The 23,995-nt window shown below is 44.0% G+C and overlaps 1 protein-coding gene across 6 annotated transcripts in view; it reads right to left on the reverse strand.

Moving 5' to 3' along the window:
- Positions 1-3,175: 3,175 nt before the first annotated feature.
- Positions 3,176-23,995, reverse strand: part of CHCHD6 (coiled-coil-helix-coiled-coil-helix domain containing 6) — a 189,268-nt gene continuing 168,448 nt past the window's right edge. For 4 of the 6 annotated variants that reach the window (XM_083602804.1, XM_083602801.1, XM_083602805.1 and 1 more), the window contains one exon: positions 3,176-3,757. In XM_083602804.1, coding sequence (XP_083458930.1) covers positions 3,734-3,757 — 24 coding nt within the window. In that variant the 3' untranslated portion in view covers positions 3,176-3,733. The remainder of the gene's footprint in view (positions 3,758-23,995) is intronic. The other 2 variants (XM_083602806.1, XM_083602803.1) reach the window with 1 other exon arrangement.

Consider the following 23,995-nt stretch of genomic DNA (forward strand, 5'->3'; position numbering starts at 1 on the left):
GTACTATGTTGTTGTAATTTTGCGTGCAGAGGCAACCTAACTGAGCATGTTTCTGTTCAGGCTGACTGTATTTCAATTATACTCCCCTTCCAAGATTTCCAATTAGCCAGGCCCTTGGTGACAGAGAGCATGTGCAACCCTTTAGTGAAGGGGGCTGTGTCACTGAGTTCCTTGGAGGCTGATGCTCTGATCATGACTGGGGCAGTGGAGCGCTTTGGGCACACCTTGCCCTTTTTTAGTCTGAACTGGGCTACATTTGAGGTTTTTATACCTAGATTAGACTCCTCTCCCATGCCCCCTCCTCCCCACTCTATTGAATTGGGTTCATTTTCTGAACGATCACATCTGTTTATGTTCCACAGACACCTGCATATCTTGAGATGACAGCAGCTCCTTGAATGCTGTAATCAGTTATTTCTCAACAGAGGAATTGCCAATTTGGTAAATAAAGCTCATTATATAAAGAACATGGAAAATGTATTACACTTGCCTGAGGGGGAAATTGTCAAAGGCAGCCAGATAAAGCAGCCCTGGCATCCTAATCCTTGCAATTTACAGCTGCTAAAATGCAAACTGTAGGTCAAAGCCGGCTTGGGCAGGGAGGGACAAAGGTAGGGGATGCAACTCCTTTTTAAAGCGAGGGAGCTGCAAAGGGACGTTGCCTCCCAACAGTGTTGTTGGAAAAGCGGAATATTGAATCAAGCATTCCTCTACGCCACAGGTGGGCAACCTGCAGACCTTGACCCAGTTTCATGATGCACTCGGCTTAATTGAACGTGGGCCGCAAGGAGGGCTAAACGAGGGGAAAGGAAGTACCAGAGAGATAGAAATAAAGGGGATTGCTTCACCCACCTTTGTCTCTGCCCCAATCTTCTTTGGGCTCACGTTTTACTCTGGTCCTTCTCACCATCAGTAGGTACCCTGCCCCTGCTCCACAGATTGTGCTGTGTCCCCTCCTCTCCCCCTCTCTGCCCTCTCTAGGCCTGTAGCTGCCTTCAGGGTGGGAGATAATTTCCTAAGATGCTGCAATCTTTTCCCTCAACTTTCCCAACCAAATTTCTTCCTCTATCTCTATCACAAGTGGGGGAATTTGTGAACATACTTTAGGAAACCAGGAGGGACAAACACTTCCCAGCTCCAAAGCTGTAAGTTGAGCCAGAGTGGTCCTGCTTAAAACTCCAACTTATTCTGAAGCCAGGATGGGCTCTAAAAGCAGCCAGATTGTCCCAATGTCTTTGGAGCTTTGGAGCTTCAGAGTGCCTTTCTGCATATTGCCTGCTTGGCTCTCCCACGATTTTCTGCAGGAGGTAAAAAATATCAATTTCAGTGTATGTTGGGTATTGAGCTCTGATATTCTTGGGTAGCTACTGCTTCTGATTAATGATGAGATTATTTAAAATACTCATACCCTGTTTGATAGCTTCAAGATGAACAGTTTTTTTAAAAAACGATGTTCTTACTTTCAAAGAAAAAAGCAAATAAAAGAATATATGTGCTGAAAAGCAGTCTGAAAATATCCTAAACCAGGAGTGGCCATCCCAAATTGTGACCATTTTAGTCTTAAAAAAATTAATGTACTTATTGACCATTCCAGTGGGTCCCCTGCTGTCCTACCTGTAAGTTTTTGTGACCTCTCCCCTCCCTGAAATGTGTTCCTTAAGAATATATTTTAATTGGCCACACCATTTTTACACTTTGACCACCTCTGACATGGGCTCCAAGTGGGTTGACTACAGATCACTACAGCTCCAGGGGCCAAAAGAGATAAGTTCCTAAATCTCCTGTCCTAAACAAACACACACACACCTAGTTAGGGTATGCAGCTTTCATTAAAAATGATGCAGTCCAGGTGGCTTGTCTTAGCACAGAGGACCAGATAGGATTGGACGGCATCTTTCTGTTCCCAGGGCAAGAGTGAGCACTCGTCAGCTATATATATATATGGGGTGGCTTGTATTCATAAGCAAGTCACGCCAAGAATGGAGGCAAGTTTATTTGCACCCACTGTGCCAGAATACCTGCTGCATTATTTTTGGTGCTTTAACAATGCAACCATATTCCTGTTTACTCTGGAGCATTTCCTACTTTGTTCCATTGGGATTGCTCTCTAGTCAGGGTATTCGGGGTGCAGCCCTAGGAATCTACTACACTTGTACGCCTTCTTCTGGTAACTCCTGCAGCCAAGCTGGTGCCAAACGTATTGCTCTGCTTTCCTTTGGGCCACATCAGCAAGGCTGGGCAGCCCAGGACCAGGGGCGGAGGAAGGGGGGTGCGGTGGGTGCAGTCCGCCCCGGGAGCCACCACTGAGGGGTGTGTGTTACAAAATGCTGGGTGGCACTCAATGCAGGGCCTGCAGCGCACCCATGTAGTCTGCCCAGTCTGCCCGCTGCCCCCCCAGCTGTAGGGTGGCTGAGAGGGAGGAGGCAGGCAGACTCTGGAGGCCCTGCGGTGTGTCCTGCCCCTGGGCGCGCCACCCCAGGCACCTGAGTGGCTTCCTCCACCGCTGCCCAGGACCTCCATACACATTGCCCAAGCTTGCGCCCCAGAAAGATCACTTTGGTTTGACTTCTCCCCTGGAGGTACACTCCATTGTTTCTCGAGACAGGCAAAATGCCAGCTGCTACCACCAATGTATTAGCTAGCTTAAAGCCACCAGAAACAGGTACTACAGGCTAGAAAGGGTGGTTACAAAAGAGAACGCAGTGGCATTAGTAAGAGCTGTCTAGCTATGCCTGGTTGGATTAGAGATACTCACTGCCAAACTGTTGGGAATGTCTTGGTTCCTGCGAAGGAAAGTTGCTTTACTCCAGCGATTTCTGAACTTCTTACAGGCAGCATGGAGGGGAAAGGAAGCAGCACAGAGAAAGTTGCTGCAAGGGGTACAAAGATCTGCTGCATGAAACAGGGTCGAGCCTTTCTGCTGTTTGATTTGCCACACCTAGCTCTCTCTTCCAGCCAGGACGTCTGCACTTCTCCACCTAATCCAGAGCTATCCATCCAGCTCCTGGCATGAAACAAATGAGATTTTTAATTTACCAACAGTGTCTGGAAGAGTTTCAGTTCTCGACAATGACTGGAAGGCGGTCAAGTCTGACAGTCGGGGCAGCGGAAAGGAGGGAAGAGAAGGGGGTTACTCCCAAACTTTTGGATCAGAAAACAACTGTCAGCACACAGCGGCCATTAAACACATTTTTATTGTTCTTAGGAGGAAGCTTGAGAGGGGAAGGCAGGAATGTCTCTGTTAGTGTCAAACATACAATCACACCTGCTTGAGTCAGTATTAACTCAATATACACAGGCTCTGACATTTCCTTAGATTCCTTGTTCTGAAGGACAAAGGCAATGTCTTATGAAATACAGAGTAACAGTGAAACAAAAAACTTAACAGGCTTTTTTTTTTAATAAAAAAATGGAGACTTATCACTCATGTCCCCCATCGGAAACGAGATCTATTCATGGGAATTCTTCTCTCAGTGGAAGAGAGATAATGATGGTGGCAACATACATTACGCAGAGCATAGCTTTCCCTCCAAACCCAGGGTCCTTCCCCCTCAAGTCCAAATCCATCAATTAAGACTGATACATGCAGGCATCTGGATATGGATTCATGGTGATTTTGTGGAGCACCATGGACAGAAGGCACTCATTTGCATCAGCATGACTCCAAAAGAATGCTGGGCTTCTAAGAGCTTCTGTGGTCCCCTGCTTTCTGCACTTTGCCAGCAGCTGGGCTTTAATCGAAGTGGACCAGCAGTTCCTGAGAAAAGAGAAATGAAGAAGAAGAGGTGCATCATTACTTATTCAGCTGCTGAGTGAACCATGTAGCAAGAAATGACTTCCAAAAAGATTATGGAAGAGCAATCTCAAAATCTGTTGGTTTTCCTTTTAAGAAAACATGTTGTCCTTTAAATTTGTGACAGCAATTGGGATTTTTGCATATTTAGAGATTTCAGGCAAAAAGAATATCAACTGGCACATCTCAACAAATAATTTTTTTCTGACTTAAAGCTGCCTGTATAGATCTAGTGATGAGATATGTTGAAGTTTACATGCAATTCGGTGAAAAACAAACCACAACTCCATCACAGAATTATCAGACAACAAGTACCAGTCCCTAAAGATGAATGAAAACAAGGTCAGCCCCTGACTTCCTAATCTGTAGCTCATATCCCAAAAGGTTTCTGTGTACAAAAGCTTCAGTTCATGGCACTATCAATCAGTAGAAGCTGCTCCCGATGGAAGCTTGATAAAATTACTTCTAAGCACAACATGTTGTGGATGGAAGGAATAATTGCTGCTTTCCCTCTCCCTAAAAATACATGTTGAGCTCCTGAAGGTTATGAGACCGGCACTGCTTGGAAGCTGAAATGCTTTCAGTTCAAGGCTTGTTACAAACTACAAAGTCTACTGAAGTGACGTTGACTGCAGCTGCATGGCATGAAGACTTTGTCCAAACTTTTTGCTTTGATTTCACCAATCCTGAGAAGATTGGGTCAAGAATCCACCCTACAACCAACTCCTTTCCTTGATTTCAACAGCAATGAAGACCTCTTTCTTCAATAGTATAACAAAACCTACCAGGATTCCAAAGAGCTATGTTACACAATATTCCCAACCTGCTTTGCCCTGAAAGAGGCAACAATTCAGACATAATATTAAACCCCAAATTAGCATTACATGTGCAAGCATGTCCCCTTCCCCTTTCATGGCACTTACTTTATAGTCCTTCCATGCCAGTCAAAAACCATTTTAAAAAATCCCAAGCATTTTAGAAGCAAATTTAATTCTGCTGTTTTATGCTGCTTTTATGATTTTGTGGCTTTTAGCTTATATTATTTTTGTTTCTGTATTTTAATTTATATTCATTTTGTAAACTGCCCTGGGAATGTAATATAATAATAAAAACCAATCAAGAAAAATGCAGGCCATTTCTCCAGCAGCTTTATTGGAGAAGGTGTAATTTGCTTTTTTGCTATTTCTCCTGCAGACAACAGATGCAAATGGACACCTTGTCAAGCTGGCCGTTGTGACAATTTCAACTGTTCTCCCTTGCTTGCTACTAAAAAGCAGCGGAGCCTCCATACAAATCCTTCAACTCAATGGAGTACTGCTGCTTTCAGAACAGTATTATGTAAAATCGTCCCAGGATTAGGCACATTATACATGTAGAAGGGCATAATAAGATGACATGCAACTTGTCGCAACACTGCCAAGTTCTCTGCTATTTCTCCAGCATTTGTGGACTGTGTGATGCCCACCTTCACCCCCCCCCCACTGTTCAGATGAGCAGTAGCGAAGCTGCTGTCAGGAGGGTAGCCTCATGGCACCATGGCCAAACATGCTAGTGGTTAAGGATTGCTCTTGGCAGAAGACTATTTCATGGCACAGTCGCATGAACTAGAGATGCTTGCCTACATTTTGATGAAAAACAGTAGCCACAGAATCCATGATTAAGACTGGCGAACAGCTACCTTAACAGTCAAGGGCTTAAGAGGCTCTGGCCATGGAGCCAACTTGCCTCTTAAGTGGGCAGGATTGATGCTACTTTTAAAAGAAGAATTTCCCTAGGCTATACTTGATCTGTAGAACAATTACTTTTCCTTCTCCGGTGCTGCTAACCTTTCTTCTCCTAGCCAACAGACACACTCGCAAGCATTTACAAATCCGCCCCCCTTGATAGCTGCTAATCGTAAGCTGAATAACCCCTGCTTTCTTGGGAGGGTAGGTCCCCTGCAAAAAAGGGAATGCTATTTAGTGAATTGGGGTGTGTGCATGTGAATTATAAGCTTATATCTGAATAGGAGGCAAGGGGGGGTTTTTTTCTTCTTCTTTTCAAGGAGGAAAGCTAGCCGGGGTTGGCACAACCTACCCTGCAGCATCCCCTGGAGAGTAGGCAGAGATTGGAACATAGGGCTTTGGGGATAAGAAAGTCAAGACTGGCTTCCTGCGAGGAGGGATTAAAGGAGACAAAGCAGGAAAAAGGGAGGGGGGCCTACGGGACAGGAGGGGATACTAAAACAGGAGACTGGTATGCTAAACAACCAGAGGCATGATGATACAGAATTCCTGCCACAGGATTGATAGGGCAGTCATAGGGAGTAGAAGTGAGCACTGCAAGCCAATTCACATAGCCACCCTAAGTCCAGATTGCAAGGTGCCAGTGGAGATTTCTTAAGAGCTATCCTCAAGAGCTGAAACAACTGTTGGAAGGGGCAACTTTGTTCTTGCCAGAGCAAAATTAATGGCCAAAGGGAAGTGCATGTTTGCACTGGTGATTGCCAAATAGATCTGGGGCATAGCCAGGCATTAGCGAACACACACACACCCTGATCTTCTGCTCCTCCTAAACTACAAGGGTAAGTTTGTCTATTAAAGAGGACAGCTGAGGTATGCCAAGGTGTGTGTGTCCCCTGTCTTGTTTTCTACAGTCACCTGCAGAGCAAAGTCAAAGGAGTTAAGGGTCATATGCAGCATGCCCTCAGAGCAGACTCCAGATAACCTACTTCTGTTCAAAGATACCAGCGACATGAGACACCAGAGCAACACTATACAGCGGTAGCTTGGCCCAACTCTGATGGACTGTGAGCACCATGGTAGGTGTGGAGGTAGAAAGTGGAGCCAACAGGAACGTATTCCACCACTGGACCAAGTTTCTCCTGATGACCTCTGATCAACGGTATGGCTGTGGCCTTCTCTCTAGTATCAAGTTTCATGTGTGCTGCAAAAGGTTTTCTATCGAGGGGTGCTCTATAGGCTAAATCTCTGGCTGCAATCTGAAGTGGTATGTAATCTGGCTGCATGTTTAATGCCTCAAGTGAGGGCTAAACTATCCATAATGTGCAGTTCTGTGCAAAATTCCACTCACACATAAAAAAAATTAAAATTAAAGCAGCCACAGGAACAAGATTCTTGAACACTCGTCTGTGGTGAAACAGAGAGAGGTCCTGATTATTTTCCTTCCCACTATTGCCCCTCAGCTGCTTTCCCCCCTACAAGGGAAAAAGATACAGCTCTTCCTATCATTTTCCCCAAAAAAGAAAAGCAGTTCTGGGGTGATTTTTAGCTAGAAAACACCCTTCCTCACCATACTGGTCCTCTATTTAAGATTACAGGCTCCCTCAGCCAATTTTTACTTTTAAAAAAAGCATGTAGAAATCTGTAGACAACTGTTTGCAAGGCAGTTTGGGCTCAAGAACCAGCCCAGAGAGGCCTACAGTTAAAAATAAAATCACTTGGATCACAGAACGGAATCCAAGCAGACATGCAATATGCAAAAGGTCTTGGCTTTGTCTTGTCAAGCATGGATTGCTCTAAATGCATGAATGTTGTTTTGCCTGAGGTTGTGGTGATTTGGACGCCTGGAGGCATTCTTAAGTGAAAGAATCAACATACCTTATAGCTGTTATTTCAGCACATGGCGTGCATGTTCACCACAGAATGATTTCCACCTCCCTCTCATCCCAACGCAAGGATGCAATTCTCTTGCTCTGAAGTCTGGGAGCTGACTTTCACTCTTACTGTAACTTCTCAGCACAAGGCAACCTCTAGTCCATCCGGCCACAAATGGGAGCTCAAGCAAATTAGATGGAGAACGCCAGCCGGACCTGGTGCTGGTTCTATTGGTTCTTTGTGTTCCAAATGGCATAGAGGACACCAGTTATAAGAGATGAGTCAGGATGCACTGTGACTTAACAAGGGGGGGGGGTCTCCCCACCCTACTGCTTTCACTTGCTCTGGGGCATAAAAAGACTAGAGCAATACCGTTTCCTTGTCACCTGTACTTTACAGAAAAATTCACATCATCTGCTAATCTTTAGCTATTCTGAGCCTCACCTGTTTGTTCATGCATTATAACATATTGATTTACCTGGGACAATTGCTCTGATCACCGTTATCACCCAGAGAGAGCCTAAATCATTAGCCCATTCATAGGAAGTGTTTTTCACCAATTGCGAGCCTCCGCAATTCTGGAAAACTGTTAAAGAAAGACACCCAAGCCTGGACCCCAGTTCTCTCCCAAAGTGGCCTCTTCCAATGACTCATTGTAATGAACAAAACCTCTATTATGGACGTAAGCTGGAAAGCACTGGGGAAGAAAAGAATGAACATAATTCTGCAACGGGTCACCACTGAGAAGATGACTGCTAATTAACATTGGCATCAATACTAAGGCTGTTTTTTGCTAAATTAATGTTAATTGCATTTAATCTTGCTTTCACCATTAAATGAAAGGCCCCCCCCCACCCCCAGGCTACAATAGCGTGAAGATCTCACCTATGTCGAGCAGTGGATTTTATTATTATTATTTACAAAAAATAAAACAGTGAAACTGTTTCTCTTACAAATCCATATTCCACATGTTCCCACTTTTAAAGAGCAGCAAGGGATTCTTTAGCATTTTCAATGTACAAACTACTTACACAACCCTGTGTGGTAGGACATCAATGTTTTTATTTTACAATTGTAATAAAAGCCCAAGGTCAACCCATGAGCCCAGAGCCAAACAAGAATAGGTACTGAAATCTCCTTCTCTTGTCCACACCAGTTGCAAAGAACTTTACTGGAAGAATTCAAGGGCACATTTTTCTCACTGATCTGTCAGCACAAGCATTTCTGCTTGCTGGACAGAATTATCTCCTCTCTCCTCCTCCTGTTCACTGTTCTGGGGGTTATCTTGACCGTCCAGAGTGGATTTGGGGGAGGTTTGGGGGTCCGTGGGAGGAGGGGCAAAAAGCCTCATTGTGTTAGTGGGAGCACTGTATCTTGCACTGATTTCTACTGGTGTGGCAGGTTAGTTGAATCTTGATAAGTGGGTTACAGGGTTCAGCCTTGCTAGTATAACAAAAAAAATATTTATTTATTTATTTATTTATTTATTTATTTATTTATTTATTTATTTAATATTTCAATTTATATACTGCCCTTTATCAAAAGATCTCAGGGCGGTGTACAACGATAGAATCACATTACAAAGCATTAATGATAAAAACATAGTAAAAAGTATACTTGCAGACAGCCCAATAGTAAAATAATCTTAATAATAACAGTCTTCTCCCCCACACTTTATTCCTCTTTACCCACCATAGGCATGGGTAAAGAGGAATCCTTTTGCCTGGTGTCTAAAGACATGTAATGATGGTGCCAGGTAAGCACCATCCACTAGCATGGAGCCACCACTGAAAAGGCCCATTCTCTTGTTGCCACCCTCTGGATCTCTCTGATAGGGGAGACATAGAGAAGGGTGTCAGATGACAAGCACAAGGTCCGGGTCAGTTTCTATGGGGAGAGGCGGTCCTTAAGGTACTGAGGTCGTGAGCTGTGTAAGGCTTTATAGGTGAGCAGCAGCACTCTGAACTGGGCCTGGAAACTAATCGGCAGCCAGTGCAGTTGTGCCAGGATTGGTGTTTAAGCTCAAACCGTTTTGTTCTAGTGAGCAATCTGGCCATTGCATTTTGCATCAAATGTACAAAATCGTTTCTGAACTGTCTTTAGAGGCAGCCCCACGTATAATGCACTGCAGTAATCTAACCTAGAGATTACAGAAATTAGGCTATCTCTGTCCAGATAGGGGAGTAGCTAGACCACTGGCTGAAGCTGGCAGAAGGCACTCTGCGCCAACAAGGCCACCTGGGCCTCAAGTGACAGGAGTGTACCCAGGAGCACCCTCAAGCTACGTACCTGCTCCTTAAGAGGGTGTGTAACCCCCTTGAGAGCAAGCAATCGTCCACCTATCCGGTCTAGGGAACCACCCACTAACAGTGCCTCGTGTTTTATCTGGATGGAGCTTCAGTTTATTGGCTCTCATCTAATCCACTACTGAGGCAAGACACTGGTCCAGCTCATCCACTACTACTGCACTTAAAAAAAAAAAAGAATTTGGAATTTCTGTGTTTTGGAAAGGAAAGAGGAAACACAATGAAAACTGTAGGATGCATAAATGACATGTAAACACCCTGCAAGCAAATCAGGGTGCAGGATGAATGCTCACTGTCATATTAACGCCCTGCAAACAAATCAGAATCAATGTTCAATAAAGGCAGGATCTAAGCTCTGTAAGCTTTGTGCAAGCAAATCAGGCTGAATGCTCAATAAATAAGTTGCCTGAACTATTCCACATTCTTCTGCAAATGCACAACATAAACACCACCACCACCTAGCTCACTGGAATAGAAATAGTTTATAAAGCAGAAGAGAAAACTTTGACTATACCTTCCTGGTGCAACTGGATTAACCTCTACTCTTTTCCGAGTCCTCCTGGACCCCAGGAGGGATAAAGGAATCCAGTTGGTACATGATGTTTTCTAAAGTGGAATAATGAAAACCTGCACAGATTCCACTCTAGTTTTAAGGGGATTAAAATGGGCTTTAGTAGTGTTTATGACTAAGAACTCTGCTAGCAGCAACAATGAAAGAATAACCTCCTTTCCAAAAGTGAAAACCAACAGAAATTCAACCAGCAGCACAACAGAACCCCATTTATACAAAATGTAACCTAAAATAAGTTACAGATAAAAGGGAAAGCAGAAATAGTGGGTGTACAAAATACTACACATGCCATCTTTCTCTGTGTCTGTTCACACAGGTGTTTGCAGCTTCAGAAAATGGAGACTGGAAGATGGTGGCCTTCCAAAGACCTAGAAGCATTCAAGTTGGACGACAACTGTCTGAAGTGGGGAGTGCTTCCTTAACCAATGAAGGGTAGCAAAGCTAGTGCACTCATCCTCGCTGCCTGATGGCCATAATGAATCCCTGTATTTGTCCTCTGGGGTGTGTGCCGATATCCAGAAGGTTCTGTGTGGATGGGAAGGCAATGTGTGTCTCCACCTGAATGTTGTATATCAAGGGCCTTCTCCTGCTCATCTTCCTGAGTAGGAGCAGGGCTACAAGGGACAGAGGCAGCAGTCTTGAACTGGCTTCCCCTTTTCCTCCATGCCCTCATTTACATGAAAGTAAGGAGGCACATGTAAAAATAAATGGAAATGGGACTCCCACCCCCACAAATTCTAGATCCCAAGTCCTGAATTCATTATGTAGTAGCAACAGTGGAAGAAAATATTAGAATCACTTTAAATAGTCCTTTAAAAACTCTTCCCCTATTACATTTGAGTTACCCTGTTACATTTGCTAGTCTGCTCAGTTAGTCTCTGTGTAAACATATTTGAAAGTCTCATGTGTTTCGTTTCTTGGCTCTTGCTTCATTTAAATTTCTGAACCTTGAAGCAAGACCAGTCCTTTTTGCTCTTCAAACTCATCTAGTGAATGCACTGGCTCTGGCAGCGGGGGTGGGGGATGGGGAAGAGAGAGTCTCGAAGAGGAATATCCTTGGAAGATGTTCCTAATTCTATTTCTGCTCCGTGATATAGTGAAATTTCACCCAGAAGTATTATGAGCTCGACTGCCTTTATTTGTTTAACAGTTCACATTTTCATTAAGCTGTTGCCATTCGGCAGCCAGTAATTTTATTTGTATGATAGCCGTATTCATCTCGTGCCTACAGGTGCTGATGTTGCTCGCTCTCTCCTCCTTGGCAGAAAGGGAGCGTGCCGGCAAATGTGGAAGCAATATGAATCTGAGAGAGATCATCCATCTGTAGGTACCCAAGAAAGAGGACCGTCAATATGAGCAAGATGGCAGCCCCAGGCTCTGCCCTTTGGGTGAATTTACATATTGTATGAAGCGAAGCCACCAGAACAAACGTTTTCTCTAAGTGGACTTAACTACATCAGGCCACTGTTGAAATCTTCATTCAGCTCCACAGGCCTAGCAATTGAACTGCTTAAGCACATTTCCCCCACCCAATCTGACATACCCCAAACACAGAAGAACAGCATAAAAATAGAAAGGGAACGTGAGTCAAACGGCTCTGCCTGCCAGTGCTCCAACTTCCTGCCTGACATGCCCTGAGAGAGCAGAGCCAGCCTAGGACAGGACTGCAGCAGACTGATGCTGTCAGGATTACGATGTGAGCAAGATGACAAACTGGGTTAGTGCTAAGATTAAACACCCTCTCTTTATGAAGAAACGCACAAGCTACACTTCTGAAACAAATGTCTCTCAGTAAAGATTTTGACATGTAGAGTTTCTTTTTAAAGATACGGGTGCACTACGAAAAGTCACACCAAATGTCTGGAGATACGTGAGTTATGACATGGATACGTCTTTGAAAGAAGCCTTTTGAACTTTGAAGCTGTTCCTGGAGTTCTTTCACTGGCCTTCTCTCATCATCATCATCACATTTGCATGTACTTTCCAAATCAGGCATGATTGAAAAATGCCCAATATCTCTTAAAAGTAAGTAGGCACAGTTTCCACCTTCTGAATAAGGCAATTTCTTCTAATGCCAAAGAGCAATGACAGACAAGGAGAAAGCGACAGGTTTAAGTCAGAGCCAGGCCAGAGGCTCAGGAGGCCAGTCCCTGCATCTGACACCAAAGTGCAAAACGACAATTTTAATGGCTTACTATGAAGGATGAACAAGAAGGATTGTAAAGTACCTAACGCAAGAAGAGAACCATCTAAATGAAAATGAACAGTAAGCAGCAGCTTCTACAGTGCAGGAAGATGGGAAGAAACATATTCACAATCCACAATATAATCACACAGTCCTCTCACAAAGACCCTAGCCATTGCAGAGAACAACTAGTTTCCACTCCTCGATACAGGTGCAAATTTCTTTTCTGTGGTGAATAACGAACCACTTACGTGCAATCATATGCAATACAACTAAAAATAATAATGGAGACAGAAAGAGAAGGGGAGGCAGGGAGGCAGCCTTGAATAAAATGCTAAGCAAATGGGAGAGAATGCAGTGCCAAACCTACAGCAAGATAACCAGTTCTCTGTTTTCTCAAAACATACAAGGACCCCCAAGCTTCTTCCCAGCACTAACACCTCTTATTCCACTTGCAGTTATTCCAGCCTCTCATGCCCAGCCTAGACCTGGACACTGACTCCTTGAAGGATGAACTGGACCTTCCACTGACTGAAGACTTGGGGGGCAGGTAGAGTCCATGTCACCAGCCTAGTCCAGGGAGGAAGAGTCTCCCCAGGGCTGCTTTAAGGGACCACTGGGATGGGTTTGAGTCCAAGTGTAAGGCAAAGAGCCCCTGGGGCAGTCAGTGGATAGGTTAAGCCATCCCCTGGCCCTTGAGAGCATACTGTGCATAGAGTGTTGCGTAGTGGTTAGAGTGTTGGGCTAGGAACTGGCAAACCAAGGTTCAAATCCTTACTTGGCCAAGAAACTCACTTGAGCGAAAGGCTCAAGCTTGGGTTGCTGGCCCACAACAAAGTATGGACCTAAGAGCCCAAAGTTGACATGCAACTGAGCAAAAGACTCCTTATGAGGAAGGTCTCTCAAATCATCCTTAAACATCGGCAGCTGGGATTATGTGTGGCTTGGGAGGACAGGCTATGTCAGTCCTTACTTTGAGCTTGCCAGTTGCTGCAACTACACAGCTCCCTTACTCACTTCACCTCCATTGCCAACCCCTGGATCTTCAGCTGCTACCCTTGGATCACGTTTTGGACTCCGACCAGTTACTCATGCCTGACCCTGCACAAGAGAGGGTCTTCACTTCCTTGTGTGCGGTCTTCGCTTCCTTGGACCCTACTGTCTTGGGCAGACCCACTGAATACACCTGATGGAGCAGAAGACATCCCTAGTTTTGTAGCATATTACCTTCCCCAACTGCTTGGATCAACCATGCAGGTAAGTAATCACTCATAGTCATCTCCTCTTTTCCTTGATTTCAAGCCACTAATTAGAGAAGCATGACTTGGTAGAAACTGGCAGCCATTAGTCTAGGAGCAGTCTTTTAGAAACAAGACCGGAGGTTAGTTGCTTAGTTTGAACAGTTTAAAATACACAAAGAAAGACTTCTTTAAAAACAACAACCCACAGTTTTTATAAATGTGCTGCATTTGTATCTTCTGGACCTGGCTTGGAAAGATTTTTCTTCCTCCTTTTTTTGACAAATGGTACTAGTTGCTTCTTGTAATTTCCTTCACTATGCAGCATATGTCTGTTTGTGATAGATACCAGCACAACTGCTTGGGTGTCCAGTTATCTGCCAGAAAAGTATTGTTTCTTTGGAACCAAGTCATACTGAACCAAGAGCCCCAGAGGCAGAGAGAAGGGAGGGAGGCAAGGAAGTTGTCAGCTGGGAATATATCAATGCTACTGATTGAAAGTCTCTACCAAAAAACAGGCCCCACAGTCAGTTTTCGATTCATCCTTTCTGCATCCCTGCCATTCCTAAAGCACCGCTTACCTAGAATGCTTAATATTTTCCCACTCAGTTTTCTAGAAAGTATTTAACAACTTAAAACTACTGACAAAGACCTTTCTCTGGCAGTATGGGAGCCATGTCCCAATGGTGCAATCCCATGTGGCTGTGGTGCACATTGGAACAATGCCTTAACAATGGGGGGAGGGGAAAGCTCATCTTCCTCTCCAGGTAAATTACAATTGGATGAGGAATGTCATTGTGACTGGGCCTGCTAATGAGTTTCTGGCACTCACACATGTAGTCTAGGGGATCTCTGTCACCGTTTCAATGCCATTTACTATTTTGAATCAAGATGGCTGACTGACTATAGCCAGTCAATGGAAATCTTGCTAATCTCCCTCGGTTGATTATTGGATTTGGTACAGTCTGGGATGTAGCTCTCATTGAACATCTCTCACATCAAAGACAAGTAACTAGGGGAGAATCTAAATCAGATCATTTTTATGCTATTTGGTGTAAATTTTTGATATATGTCAATACAAGAGAAATGGAACGTAGGCCCCCAGTGGTTCAATTAAGCTTGTGGAAGGGATATATTTTAGAAGATTAGAATGAAGTGATTTCTCAATGCCTTGGATTGTGATTTATTTATTTAAAAAAGATGCATCACATGAATTCATGTAGGGTTTTATATTCCCTCTCCTTCCCCTCCCTTCTATCCCTGGTAGTTTTCCTTTCCCCCCTTTTGTATCAGTATGTTTGATGTTGCTTGCATTTTGTCTTTATTTTAAAAATTAATAAAGGTGTTTTTTATGAAAAGAGAGATGGCTGACTAAAATGTGACTTTGGCGTGGTTTCACTCAGTATTTTGCATAGGTTTGAACGCCACTCAATATATCGTTGCCAAACTCAGCACAAGGGTTTTTTTTTGGGGGGGGGAGGGTTCTTCATTGATAACTGAATCAAGATAGAAGACTAAAGGTGACTTTGGTGTGATTTAACTTGATTTTAGAAAGCCTTAGAAAGCACTGCAAATAACAAGGCCAGTGGAAGTGATGGTATTCCAGCTGAACTATTTAAAATTTTTAAAGATGATGCTGTTAAGGTGCTACACTCAATATGCCATCAAGTTTGGAAAACTCAGCAGTGGCCAGAGGATTGGAGAAGATCAGTCTACATCCCAATCCCAAAGAAGGGCAGTGCCAAAGAATGCTCCAACTACCGCACAATTTCACTCATTTCACACGCTAGCAAGGTTATGCTTAAAATTCTACAAGGAAGGCTCAAGCAGTATGTGGACCGAGAACTCCCAGAAGTGCAAGCTGGATTTAGAAGAGGCAGAGGAACCAGAGACCAAATTGCAAACATGCGCTGGATTATGGAGAAAGCTAGAAAGTTCCAGAAAGACATGTACTTCTGCTTCATTGACTATGCAAAAGCCTTTGACTGTGTCGACCACAGCAAACTATGGCAAGTTCTTAAAGAAATGGGAGTGCCTGATCACCTCATCTGTCTCCTGAGAAATCTCTATGTGGGACAAGAAGCTACAGTTAGAACTGGATATGGAACAACTGATTGGTTCAAAATTGGGAAAGGAGTATGACAAGGCTGCATATTGTCTCCCTGCTTATTTAACTTATATGCAGAATTCATCACGCGAAAGGCTGGGCTGGATGAATCCGAAGCCGGAATTAAGATTGCCGGAAGTAATATCAACAACCTCAGATATGCAGATGACACAACCTTGATGGCAGAAAGTGAGGAGGAATTAAAGAATCTTTTATTGAGGGTGAAAGAGGAGAGCGCAAAATATGGTCTGAAGCTCAACATCAAAAAAACGAAGATCATGGCCACTGGTCCCATCACCTCCTGGCAAATAGAAGGGGAAGAAAAGGAGGCAGTAAGAGATTTTACTTTCTTGGGCTCCATGATCACTGCAGATGGTGACAGCAGTCACAAAATTAAAAGACGCCTGCTTCTTGGGAGAAAAGCAATGACAAACCTAGACAGCATCTTAAAAAGTAGAGACATCACCTTGCCAACAAAGGTCCGTATAGTAAAAGCTATGGTTTTCCCAGTAGTGATGTATGGAAGTGAGAGCTGGACCATAAAGAAGGCTGATCGCCGAAGAATTGATGCTTTTGAATTATGGTGCTGGAGGAGACTCTTGAGAGTCCCATGGACTGCAAGAAGATCAAACGTATCCATTCTTAAGGAAATCAGCCCTGCGTGCTCACTGGAAGGACAGATTGTGAAGCTGAGGCTCCAATACTTTGGCCACCTCATGAGAAGAGAAGACTCCCTGGAAAAGACCCTGATGTTGGGAAAGATGGAGGGCACAAGGAGAAGGGGACGACAGAGGATGAGATGGTTGGATGGTGTTCTTGAAGCTACCAGCATGAGTTTGATCAAACTGCGGGAGGCAGTGGAGGACAGAAGTGCCTGGCGTGCTCTGGTCCATGGGGTCACGAAGAGTCGGACACGACTAAACGACTAAACAACAACAACAACTTGATTTTTGGTGTGAGAGATCCGAACTCACAAATTACACTATCCATGTGTAAATAACAATAAATCCTAAAAGACGTCACATTCTCTGCTGTCCCTCATTCCAAGGAAGCCAAACCTTGGGTAAGTGCTTGGAACCTTACACTGCTCAAAGATTGGGGTGGCGCACAACACATGGGGGGCAAGAGCACTGGAAAGAGTGAACAGACCAATATCATATGCATAGGCAAACTTGCATTAAGCAAAACAAAATCAAATTCAACTTGTACAACTGGGCGAGTTCAGCAAGGCAACATCAGCATCAACACCACATGAAAGCGATCAGCAGTGATCACATTTCATTTCCAAGTATACAGGAGTGCAACCTTCTCTTCTAGCCCCGCAGTTTCATCTTGAGCTGTGTTGTCTGGTGTTCATATCACAATCTGACAAGATATGCCTGCTTCATTTCTGTCCTTGACTACATACTTGTGGGTGAAGACTTTTCTTTGAGCAAGATACAGGGACAATCAGAACAAGTGATAAGATTAAACGAGAACAAATGAAAAATGCAATTCACCCACTCACTCTGGAAAATGTCTCAGAAGTGAAATGCAAGCAAATTTAGACTGTTTAGGAGGAGCTGAAATTCCTCCTTTAGATCAAGTATTTTCCCCGCCCTGGGCGGGACAAGGAGAATCAGCACAAAAATGATGTTGATGTAGTTATTGTGTGGCCTTGCCCATATTTTTTAATCTGTGTTTTAAAACACCTTTTAAAAATATGTAATTGTTTCAACCAGCTGATATTGACCTTGAACCATTGGAAAGAGGAAAGCAGACATTTAGATATTTTAATAACCTCACAAGCTCTGATGGATAAAATGAAGGCAGGATAATGAAGCCAAGGGCAAGAAAGCACTGACTTCCCCCCCCTCTCATCTAAATAATCTTCCACTCCTGTGCCTAAATACCTACATTAACTTATATAACTACTGCCTTCATCAAGGAGAATAGGCACCTGGAAATTCCTGCTTCTTTTTAAAAGACTAATGATAGTGCTAGTTACACTCCCAAACTGAAACAAGATGAGGCATTCAGAATCTTGTTTCTGTTCGCTGCTACTAAAAGTGGAATAGAGTGTCTGAATGGAAACTTCCACAGACGGTTTTCCATTCAGTCTTGTGACATGACATGGGGAATGTTAACTCCCACGCTGAAGAATAAAGCAAGCAAGCATGTGGCTTCAAAATACTTATTGTTTTGAAAGATCTAATTTTGTGTTAATTCAAGAGTACATTAATCATTAAATGAGGCAAAAATTACCCTTGTTAACTAATGCAACTCCCTCCCCCCCCCTTACTTCAAGTCAATTAGCTTCTATCGCTGGAAGTCTCAGCATTCTCCTGCATTCTTACCCAGTCTTTGGATCACACCACAATAGTAGTGTTGACAACTGATACTGAAATACCCTTCTGAAGTGTGTGCATGCATGTCACTTAACGGACTCATTGTTAAAATCCGTGTTTATGGAAGACAATCTTACTCGGCTACGAGTGATCGCCAAAGAAGAATATCTATAGTTGCAAAGAGATCTCTTCCCGTCATTCCTCATTTCGTTCTGATAGGCGTTTTAGAGGAAAAGCTTGAGAAGAACCTAAAATGGATCCAAATCCTACAAATGCATCCAACGGAAAACTCGGCATTTGCGATTCAGCAAACTGCAACAGTGCTAGAATCAATCTAAGCTTTGCCTTGAACTCACTGGGAAATAAGTCACTTTGCCATAGCTTCTCATCTGTAAAATGGGAATAAAAAGGACACAGGGAGTGTCAGTGCTGCAGATAAGTTCAGAATATTGAGTGAGTGAGTATTTACAACAGATCTCTATAAATGTACCAGAAATCACTGTGAGAAGGGAAGAGAAGAGAAGAAGGATGTTACACTATTTGGCAAAGTCCGAAGCTCCGTTCCCACCACCTGCTTGTAAAGGCAAGTTCAAGGATGGCCTTGAATGGATCTCCTTGGTTTCCAAACCCACCCCCAGTGTTACTAACTGGGGGCTCTCGGCAGGAGGCCTTGAATTACAGCAATCAAGGCTGACGGCATTGGAATAAGCAAGTCTCTGCTTTTTCATTGGTCTGCAAAGAAAATAATCAGAATAGTGCCACCCTCCCTGCAAAGCAACCTACCCAACACAAAGAGGACAAGGCAGCTATTTGATTCAGAAAGCCTTTTTCATTTGTCCCACTCCACTTACTGTGGCGTTGGTCCAGACAACTTGCTCCCCCTTTCATGTGCGCCGCGGTGGCCGTTTCTCTAGAGCTGCCCGTCATTTCCTTATCAAGCAGGAAGAATGAAGGATCACTAGAGACACGGCTCAGCCACACTGAGATTTCGCTCTCTCAGTGGGCTGTAAATGCCCCTATAATGTTGGCTTTTTAAATATTGTGCTATTATTACCCGCAGCTGCCATTCAGTCAGCAGAGAATAAAGCGCAGGGGCTTTCAAGGCCCACACAATAACACTGTGCATTTGCCAGCAATTGGGCCACCGTGTATCGGCTATATTGGAAACCTTTATGTTGTAGGAGTCTGGCTGTGTATGTCCATGTGTGTGTGCGCAATACAGGCAGGTGAGTAATAGCGCCTATGAATGTGGGAATTATTTTAGGAATGTGTGCCTAGGTATCTGGCTAGGCGAATATGCGTTCTAATGAATACTTGCAAATACATCTCGGTGTGAACACATGCATGTGTGTACACCCACAGCTCTGGAACTTTTCAAAAGGGTGTTCAGTGAAGGAGACGTCACTGAATCTACCTATCCAGTTGCTAGTATCAAAGTGTACTCAACAGTGGTGCAGCTGTTACAGAGATCAGGTGCCCAGGAAGTGCCTTCCCTTAGTATGGATACTGGCAGGACGGCACTTGCTGCTTCTTTGGGCTCCAACCCAAGTGCAGATATCGGCAGCATATGTTTTGTAACCACAGACTTTGATTCAGACAGTGTTTTGCTCTAGACCGTGTACATCACCAGATTAAAGCACTCTAGTGGAGTACTTGGGAAATCCAGGGATAGAGAAAGGCGCTGAAAAGTCTATATGAGTAATCAAGACTGGAAGCCAAACCATCACTTGCGGTGCAGCATGGGAAAGATGTATCCAGGGACTTCAGGTGTCTCTCAGGATTCATTTCTGCAGAAGAGAAAGATTCAATCTATGCTTGGTAGCTATCAGTGAGCTTGGTCAAGAAAGTGATTTTGGTGGGATACAGCACCCAATGCCCTTCTGCCAGAGAATGTATTATGAAGTTAGGGTATGGCACAATCTTTCACAAGTGTGAAAGAGAAGGGAATGGGTAAGTTGCATTTATTTACAGCCATTGGCTAGTGTAGCACCACCTCAAGAGTCTTCCTACCATATATAATGAAAGAAACCAATGTCACCTTAGCTGGTTTCCCCATTACTATATTCACTCACTATGTCAAAGTCATCCTCTGCTCTGTAGTCTATCTCAGAGAAATGGATTCTCTAGCCCCAAGCAACAGCAGCAGCTGCACCTCCGTAGGAAAAGGTAAACAAAAATGCCACATTAGTTTTCCTGATGACTTAAATATATTCACAGAGCAATATACTCCTAATCCATCAAGCTTCCTAAGCGCTGACCATTTAAAAAGAACTCTTTAATTGCTTTTACAAAACATGAACAAACGTATCCTCTCAATCCTCTAGTGAGCTACTGGAGCTCAGATATAGCAATACATGCATAAGATGCCAAGCTAGAAATTAATGCACCACTTTAGAAATGGAAAAACGAAGTCAGAGGTGAACTAATTTTCCCAGGATCAAACAATAAATCAGAGACCTAGTAAATGCTTCAGCCAAGGTCTCCTGACATCTAGGTTTGTGCCTCAACCACAAAGACCATCTTCTCCTTTTCGATTGTTCTTCCTTCCTTGCCTGCATTTACACATTCCGGTTGCAAACTCCCTTCTGCTCCCAATACACATCAAATAGCACCTCTTCCTTTCTATAGTGTTCAAAGCTTTCACTGTGAAAGCTTCCACAGTGTCAATTAATTAACAAACAGATGTGACACTGTGCATCTACACCTCATTAGCAGCCACACTTTCTGGGCACCCTGAGACCTCTTTCTCTCACCAACCCACCAGTCTCCCTGGTCTGTCCATCAGTTTATTATGTGCCTTATGTCACCCTCTCCTTCCTCAGACAATGAAGCTACAGAGATTTTTAAGAAGTGAAAAGCAACTGTGAGGACCGCTCTTTACACAGCGCTGTTACTTAACATCAAAACATGGTCTTGGTCCATCAGGCCACAAGGGCTGGTAATGCAAAACATTCAGCACATTTTCAGAGATAATACCAAAGAACTTTCAGATATTTATTAGAATTCTGTCTTTGCCTTCACATATGCAGTAGACTTGGTACATAGGAATATGTGGGATAATGGCTGCAATATACACAGTATACAAGTGCCTCTTGCACAGATGTGGAAGAATCACTCTGAACCCACGTTCACCAGGCTAATATTATGTTCAATCCCATTTGCTGTTAAAAAAAAAAAGTTTCAGTCACAGATCTACAATAAAGTACTCAACGTGATGCATGAAACAATAAAGAAACAATCTGGGGCATCACACAGTCCATAAAAACAGACAAACTAGCAGCAGGTCATTTTAAAACAAGACCACGCAGTAATATCAGCACTGTCCTACAAAAAGCCTGGGTAAATGGAAAAGGTTTGCAGATGGCAACAGAAGGCAGATATGGTGTGGGGATACATGTGTCTCCCATAAAGGGACGTTCAGGAGACAGAAGCTAGGGCTGGAAAAGGCCTGCTCTGCATCTCTACAGACTTCACTGCTGGAAGGCAGAGCCGAGCCTAGTTAGCTTACCTAAATGACCAGGAACGAAGGGAGACATGGAAGAAATCATCCCCTTAGGTAGCAGGTCCCAGGGAGAACAAGCACATCTAAATTCAGGTCCCAAACTAGGCTGATAGTGAGTGCAAATGAATCAAAATGAGGGTGAATACTGTTTTTTATTTGCATTTGCCAACAGAAAGGTTGCTGCTTTCTGTGCAAGTTGAAGCTTCTGAACCACTTTCAAGGTTATTTATTTATTATTTACATTTATATACCATCTTCCAAGGCTCTCAAGGTGGTGTGCATGGTTCTCCTCCTCCCGATTTCATTTCATCCTCACAACAACCCTGTGAGGTAGGCTAGGCTATGAGATGGTAACTGGCCCAAGGTTCCCCAGTGAGCTTCATGATTGAGTGAGGATACGAACCTTGCTCTCCCAGGTCCTAGCCCAATACTCTGACCATTAGCTTCAAGGGCATTACATTATAAAGCCCTCTCTGTAACCTTCCAGCAGTTTGACTGGGTGCCAACAACAACTCCCATCATTCCTAGCCATTGGCCATGCATGTTAGGGCTGATGGAAGCTGTAGTACAGCAGCATTTGGAGAACTGAAGGCTCCCAAATGCATGGATTATGGGAGCAAATAAGAGTCAAGGGCCAAAGGGTGACCCTTGTTTGCATTTAAGGGGGAAAGCGGTGCAAATACCAATTCCCATGACACTTCCCACTGGGCTGTAGCAGCCACAAGTCCCTGCAATGTAATATTTTCATTTAGAGACGGATAAAGGCAGAAGGCAGAAGTTAAACAACTTGTTCAAGGTCACCAGGCAAGCATGTAGCAGAGTCAGGAATCTCTAAACAGCCAGATAACTCTCTCCCCTTGAAACACAGACACAGAAGTTTAAACTGCTTATCCAGGTGTGCAGAGCTGCTGAATTCCACACAGCTCCAGTGAGCAGCAATTATTCTCGCTGGTGGCTCATTTGTGCTAAAAGGTATAAAAACCAAAAGCCTTTCACAGTGCAAATGCTTTCAACGAGATGCAAATAGGAACAGGGATTTCACATCTGGGTTAAGTCGCCACCTTCCACACATCCCATTTTGTCTGTCGACTTCCAAATTACCCACGATCCATTGACAATTTTAGTCTCTTCCCCCAAGAGGCAGAGATTAAGTAGGAATCGCTATGCAGAAATGCTGTCTTGTCTGAGTATGCTTGCTCTCCAGCAAGAGGAGCTTCCAGACTACCTCCCTCCCCCATCTCTTTAAGAACCAAGGTGGGTTTTGAAAGTGGCTTTTACTGAAAGCAAGGTGGAGGGGGGGGAGAAGAGGATGAGCTGGGGAGGATGTGGCAAAGGAAGGAACAGGAGCGACGGAGAGAGAAAGCAGGAGCATGTCAAGCGTGTAGGTACTGCAAGGCAGGAAGCTTATCTAGAATGGCTTTCAAATCCATACCGCAAACCATGCTGTGTCTTTTATCGAACTAATTTTGTGCCTGGAGAATGGAGGCTTGCACTTCGGGTCCATGCACTAATGCAAATGAGATTTGAAGGGAGGAGAAAAATACACGCACACAGACACACACCGAAGCTAGTATGTAAATATTAATTTAACAATCTACTTGACAATGCCTCAGCTGATTCTATAAATAGCTGCTTTATTAAAAAGGTGATGCTCAAGGCAGCTAAACCTGATTCCCGTTCCCACAATTCCCTGTGCCATCGTGTTTCCATTGTTCCTGGAGACACAGTCTCTCACTGCATGCTGTTTTCTCCCCCTCCCAGCACCTGCAGAGTCGAGAGCTCATACCTACAGTACAATGCATATTTATAGAGCCCCTTTGCAAGGCAAGAACCCTGAGGTGCTATGCAGACAATGGCTCACAGAACTCAATTACAGGAGTAAGACAACACTTGGGGTGGAGGAGAAGCAAGTCCACCACTTAATCTGGTTTAAACACAACTAGCAAGGGAGCTGGCTGGTCTGATGTCAATACAGGTTCGACAATTTGGGGAGCTACTCACTTCAAGGCTACATGTGCAAAGTGTGCCTTAGCAAGGTACACTAAGAAATCACCATCAAGGAAAACGGTTCCAAAAACATGGTAGGTGAATTGAGGCAAAATAGCCAGAAGCTTGCTCACGGGATCATATTACAGGCAACTCCCCATTTATGCAGGGGTTATATTCCAAGGCATCACACATTTAAGTGAAATCACATATACTGAGAACACCACTGAAGAAGCCTGCAAATACCCTCTAAACAGGGGTCAGCAAACTTTTTCAGCAGGGGGCCAGTCCACTGTCCCTCAGACCTTGTGGGGGGCTGGACTATATTTGGGGGGGGGGATGATGCAAGAGCATCACGAGCGCCGTGTGGCTACTTACCTGTGT

The sequence above is a fragment of the Podarcis filfolensis genome, assembly GCF_964270895.1.
Source record: "Podarcis filfolensis genome assembly, chromosome: 2".
NCBI lineage: Eukaryota > Metazoa > Chordata > Lepidosauria > Squamata > Lacertidae > Podarcis > Podarcis filfolensis.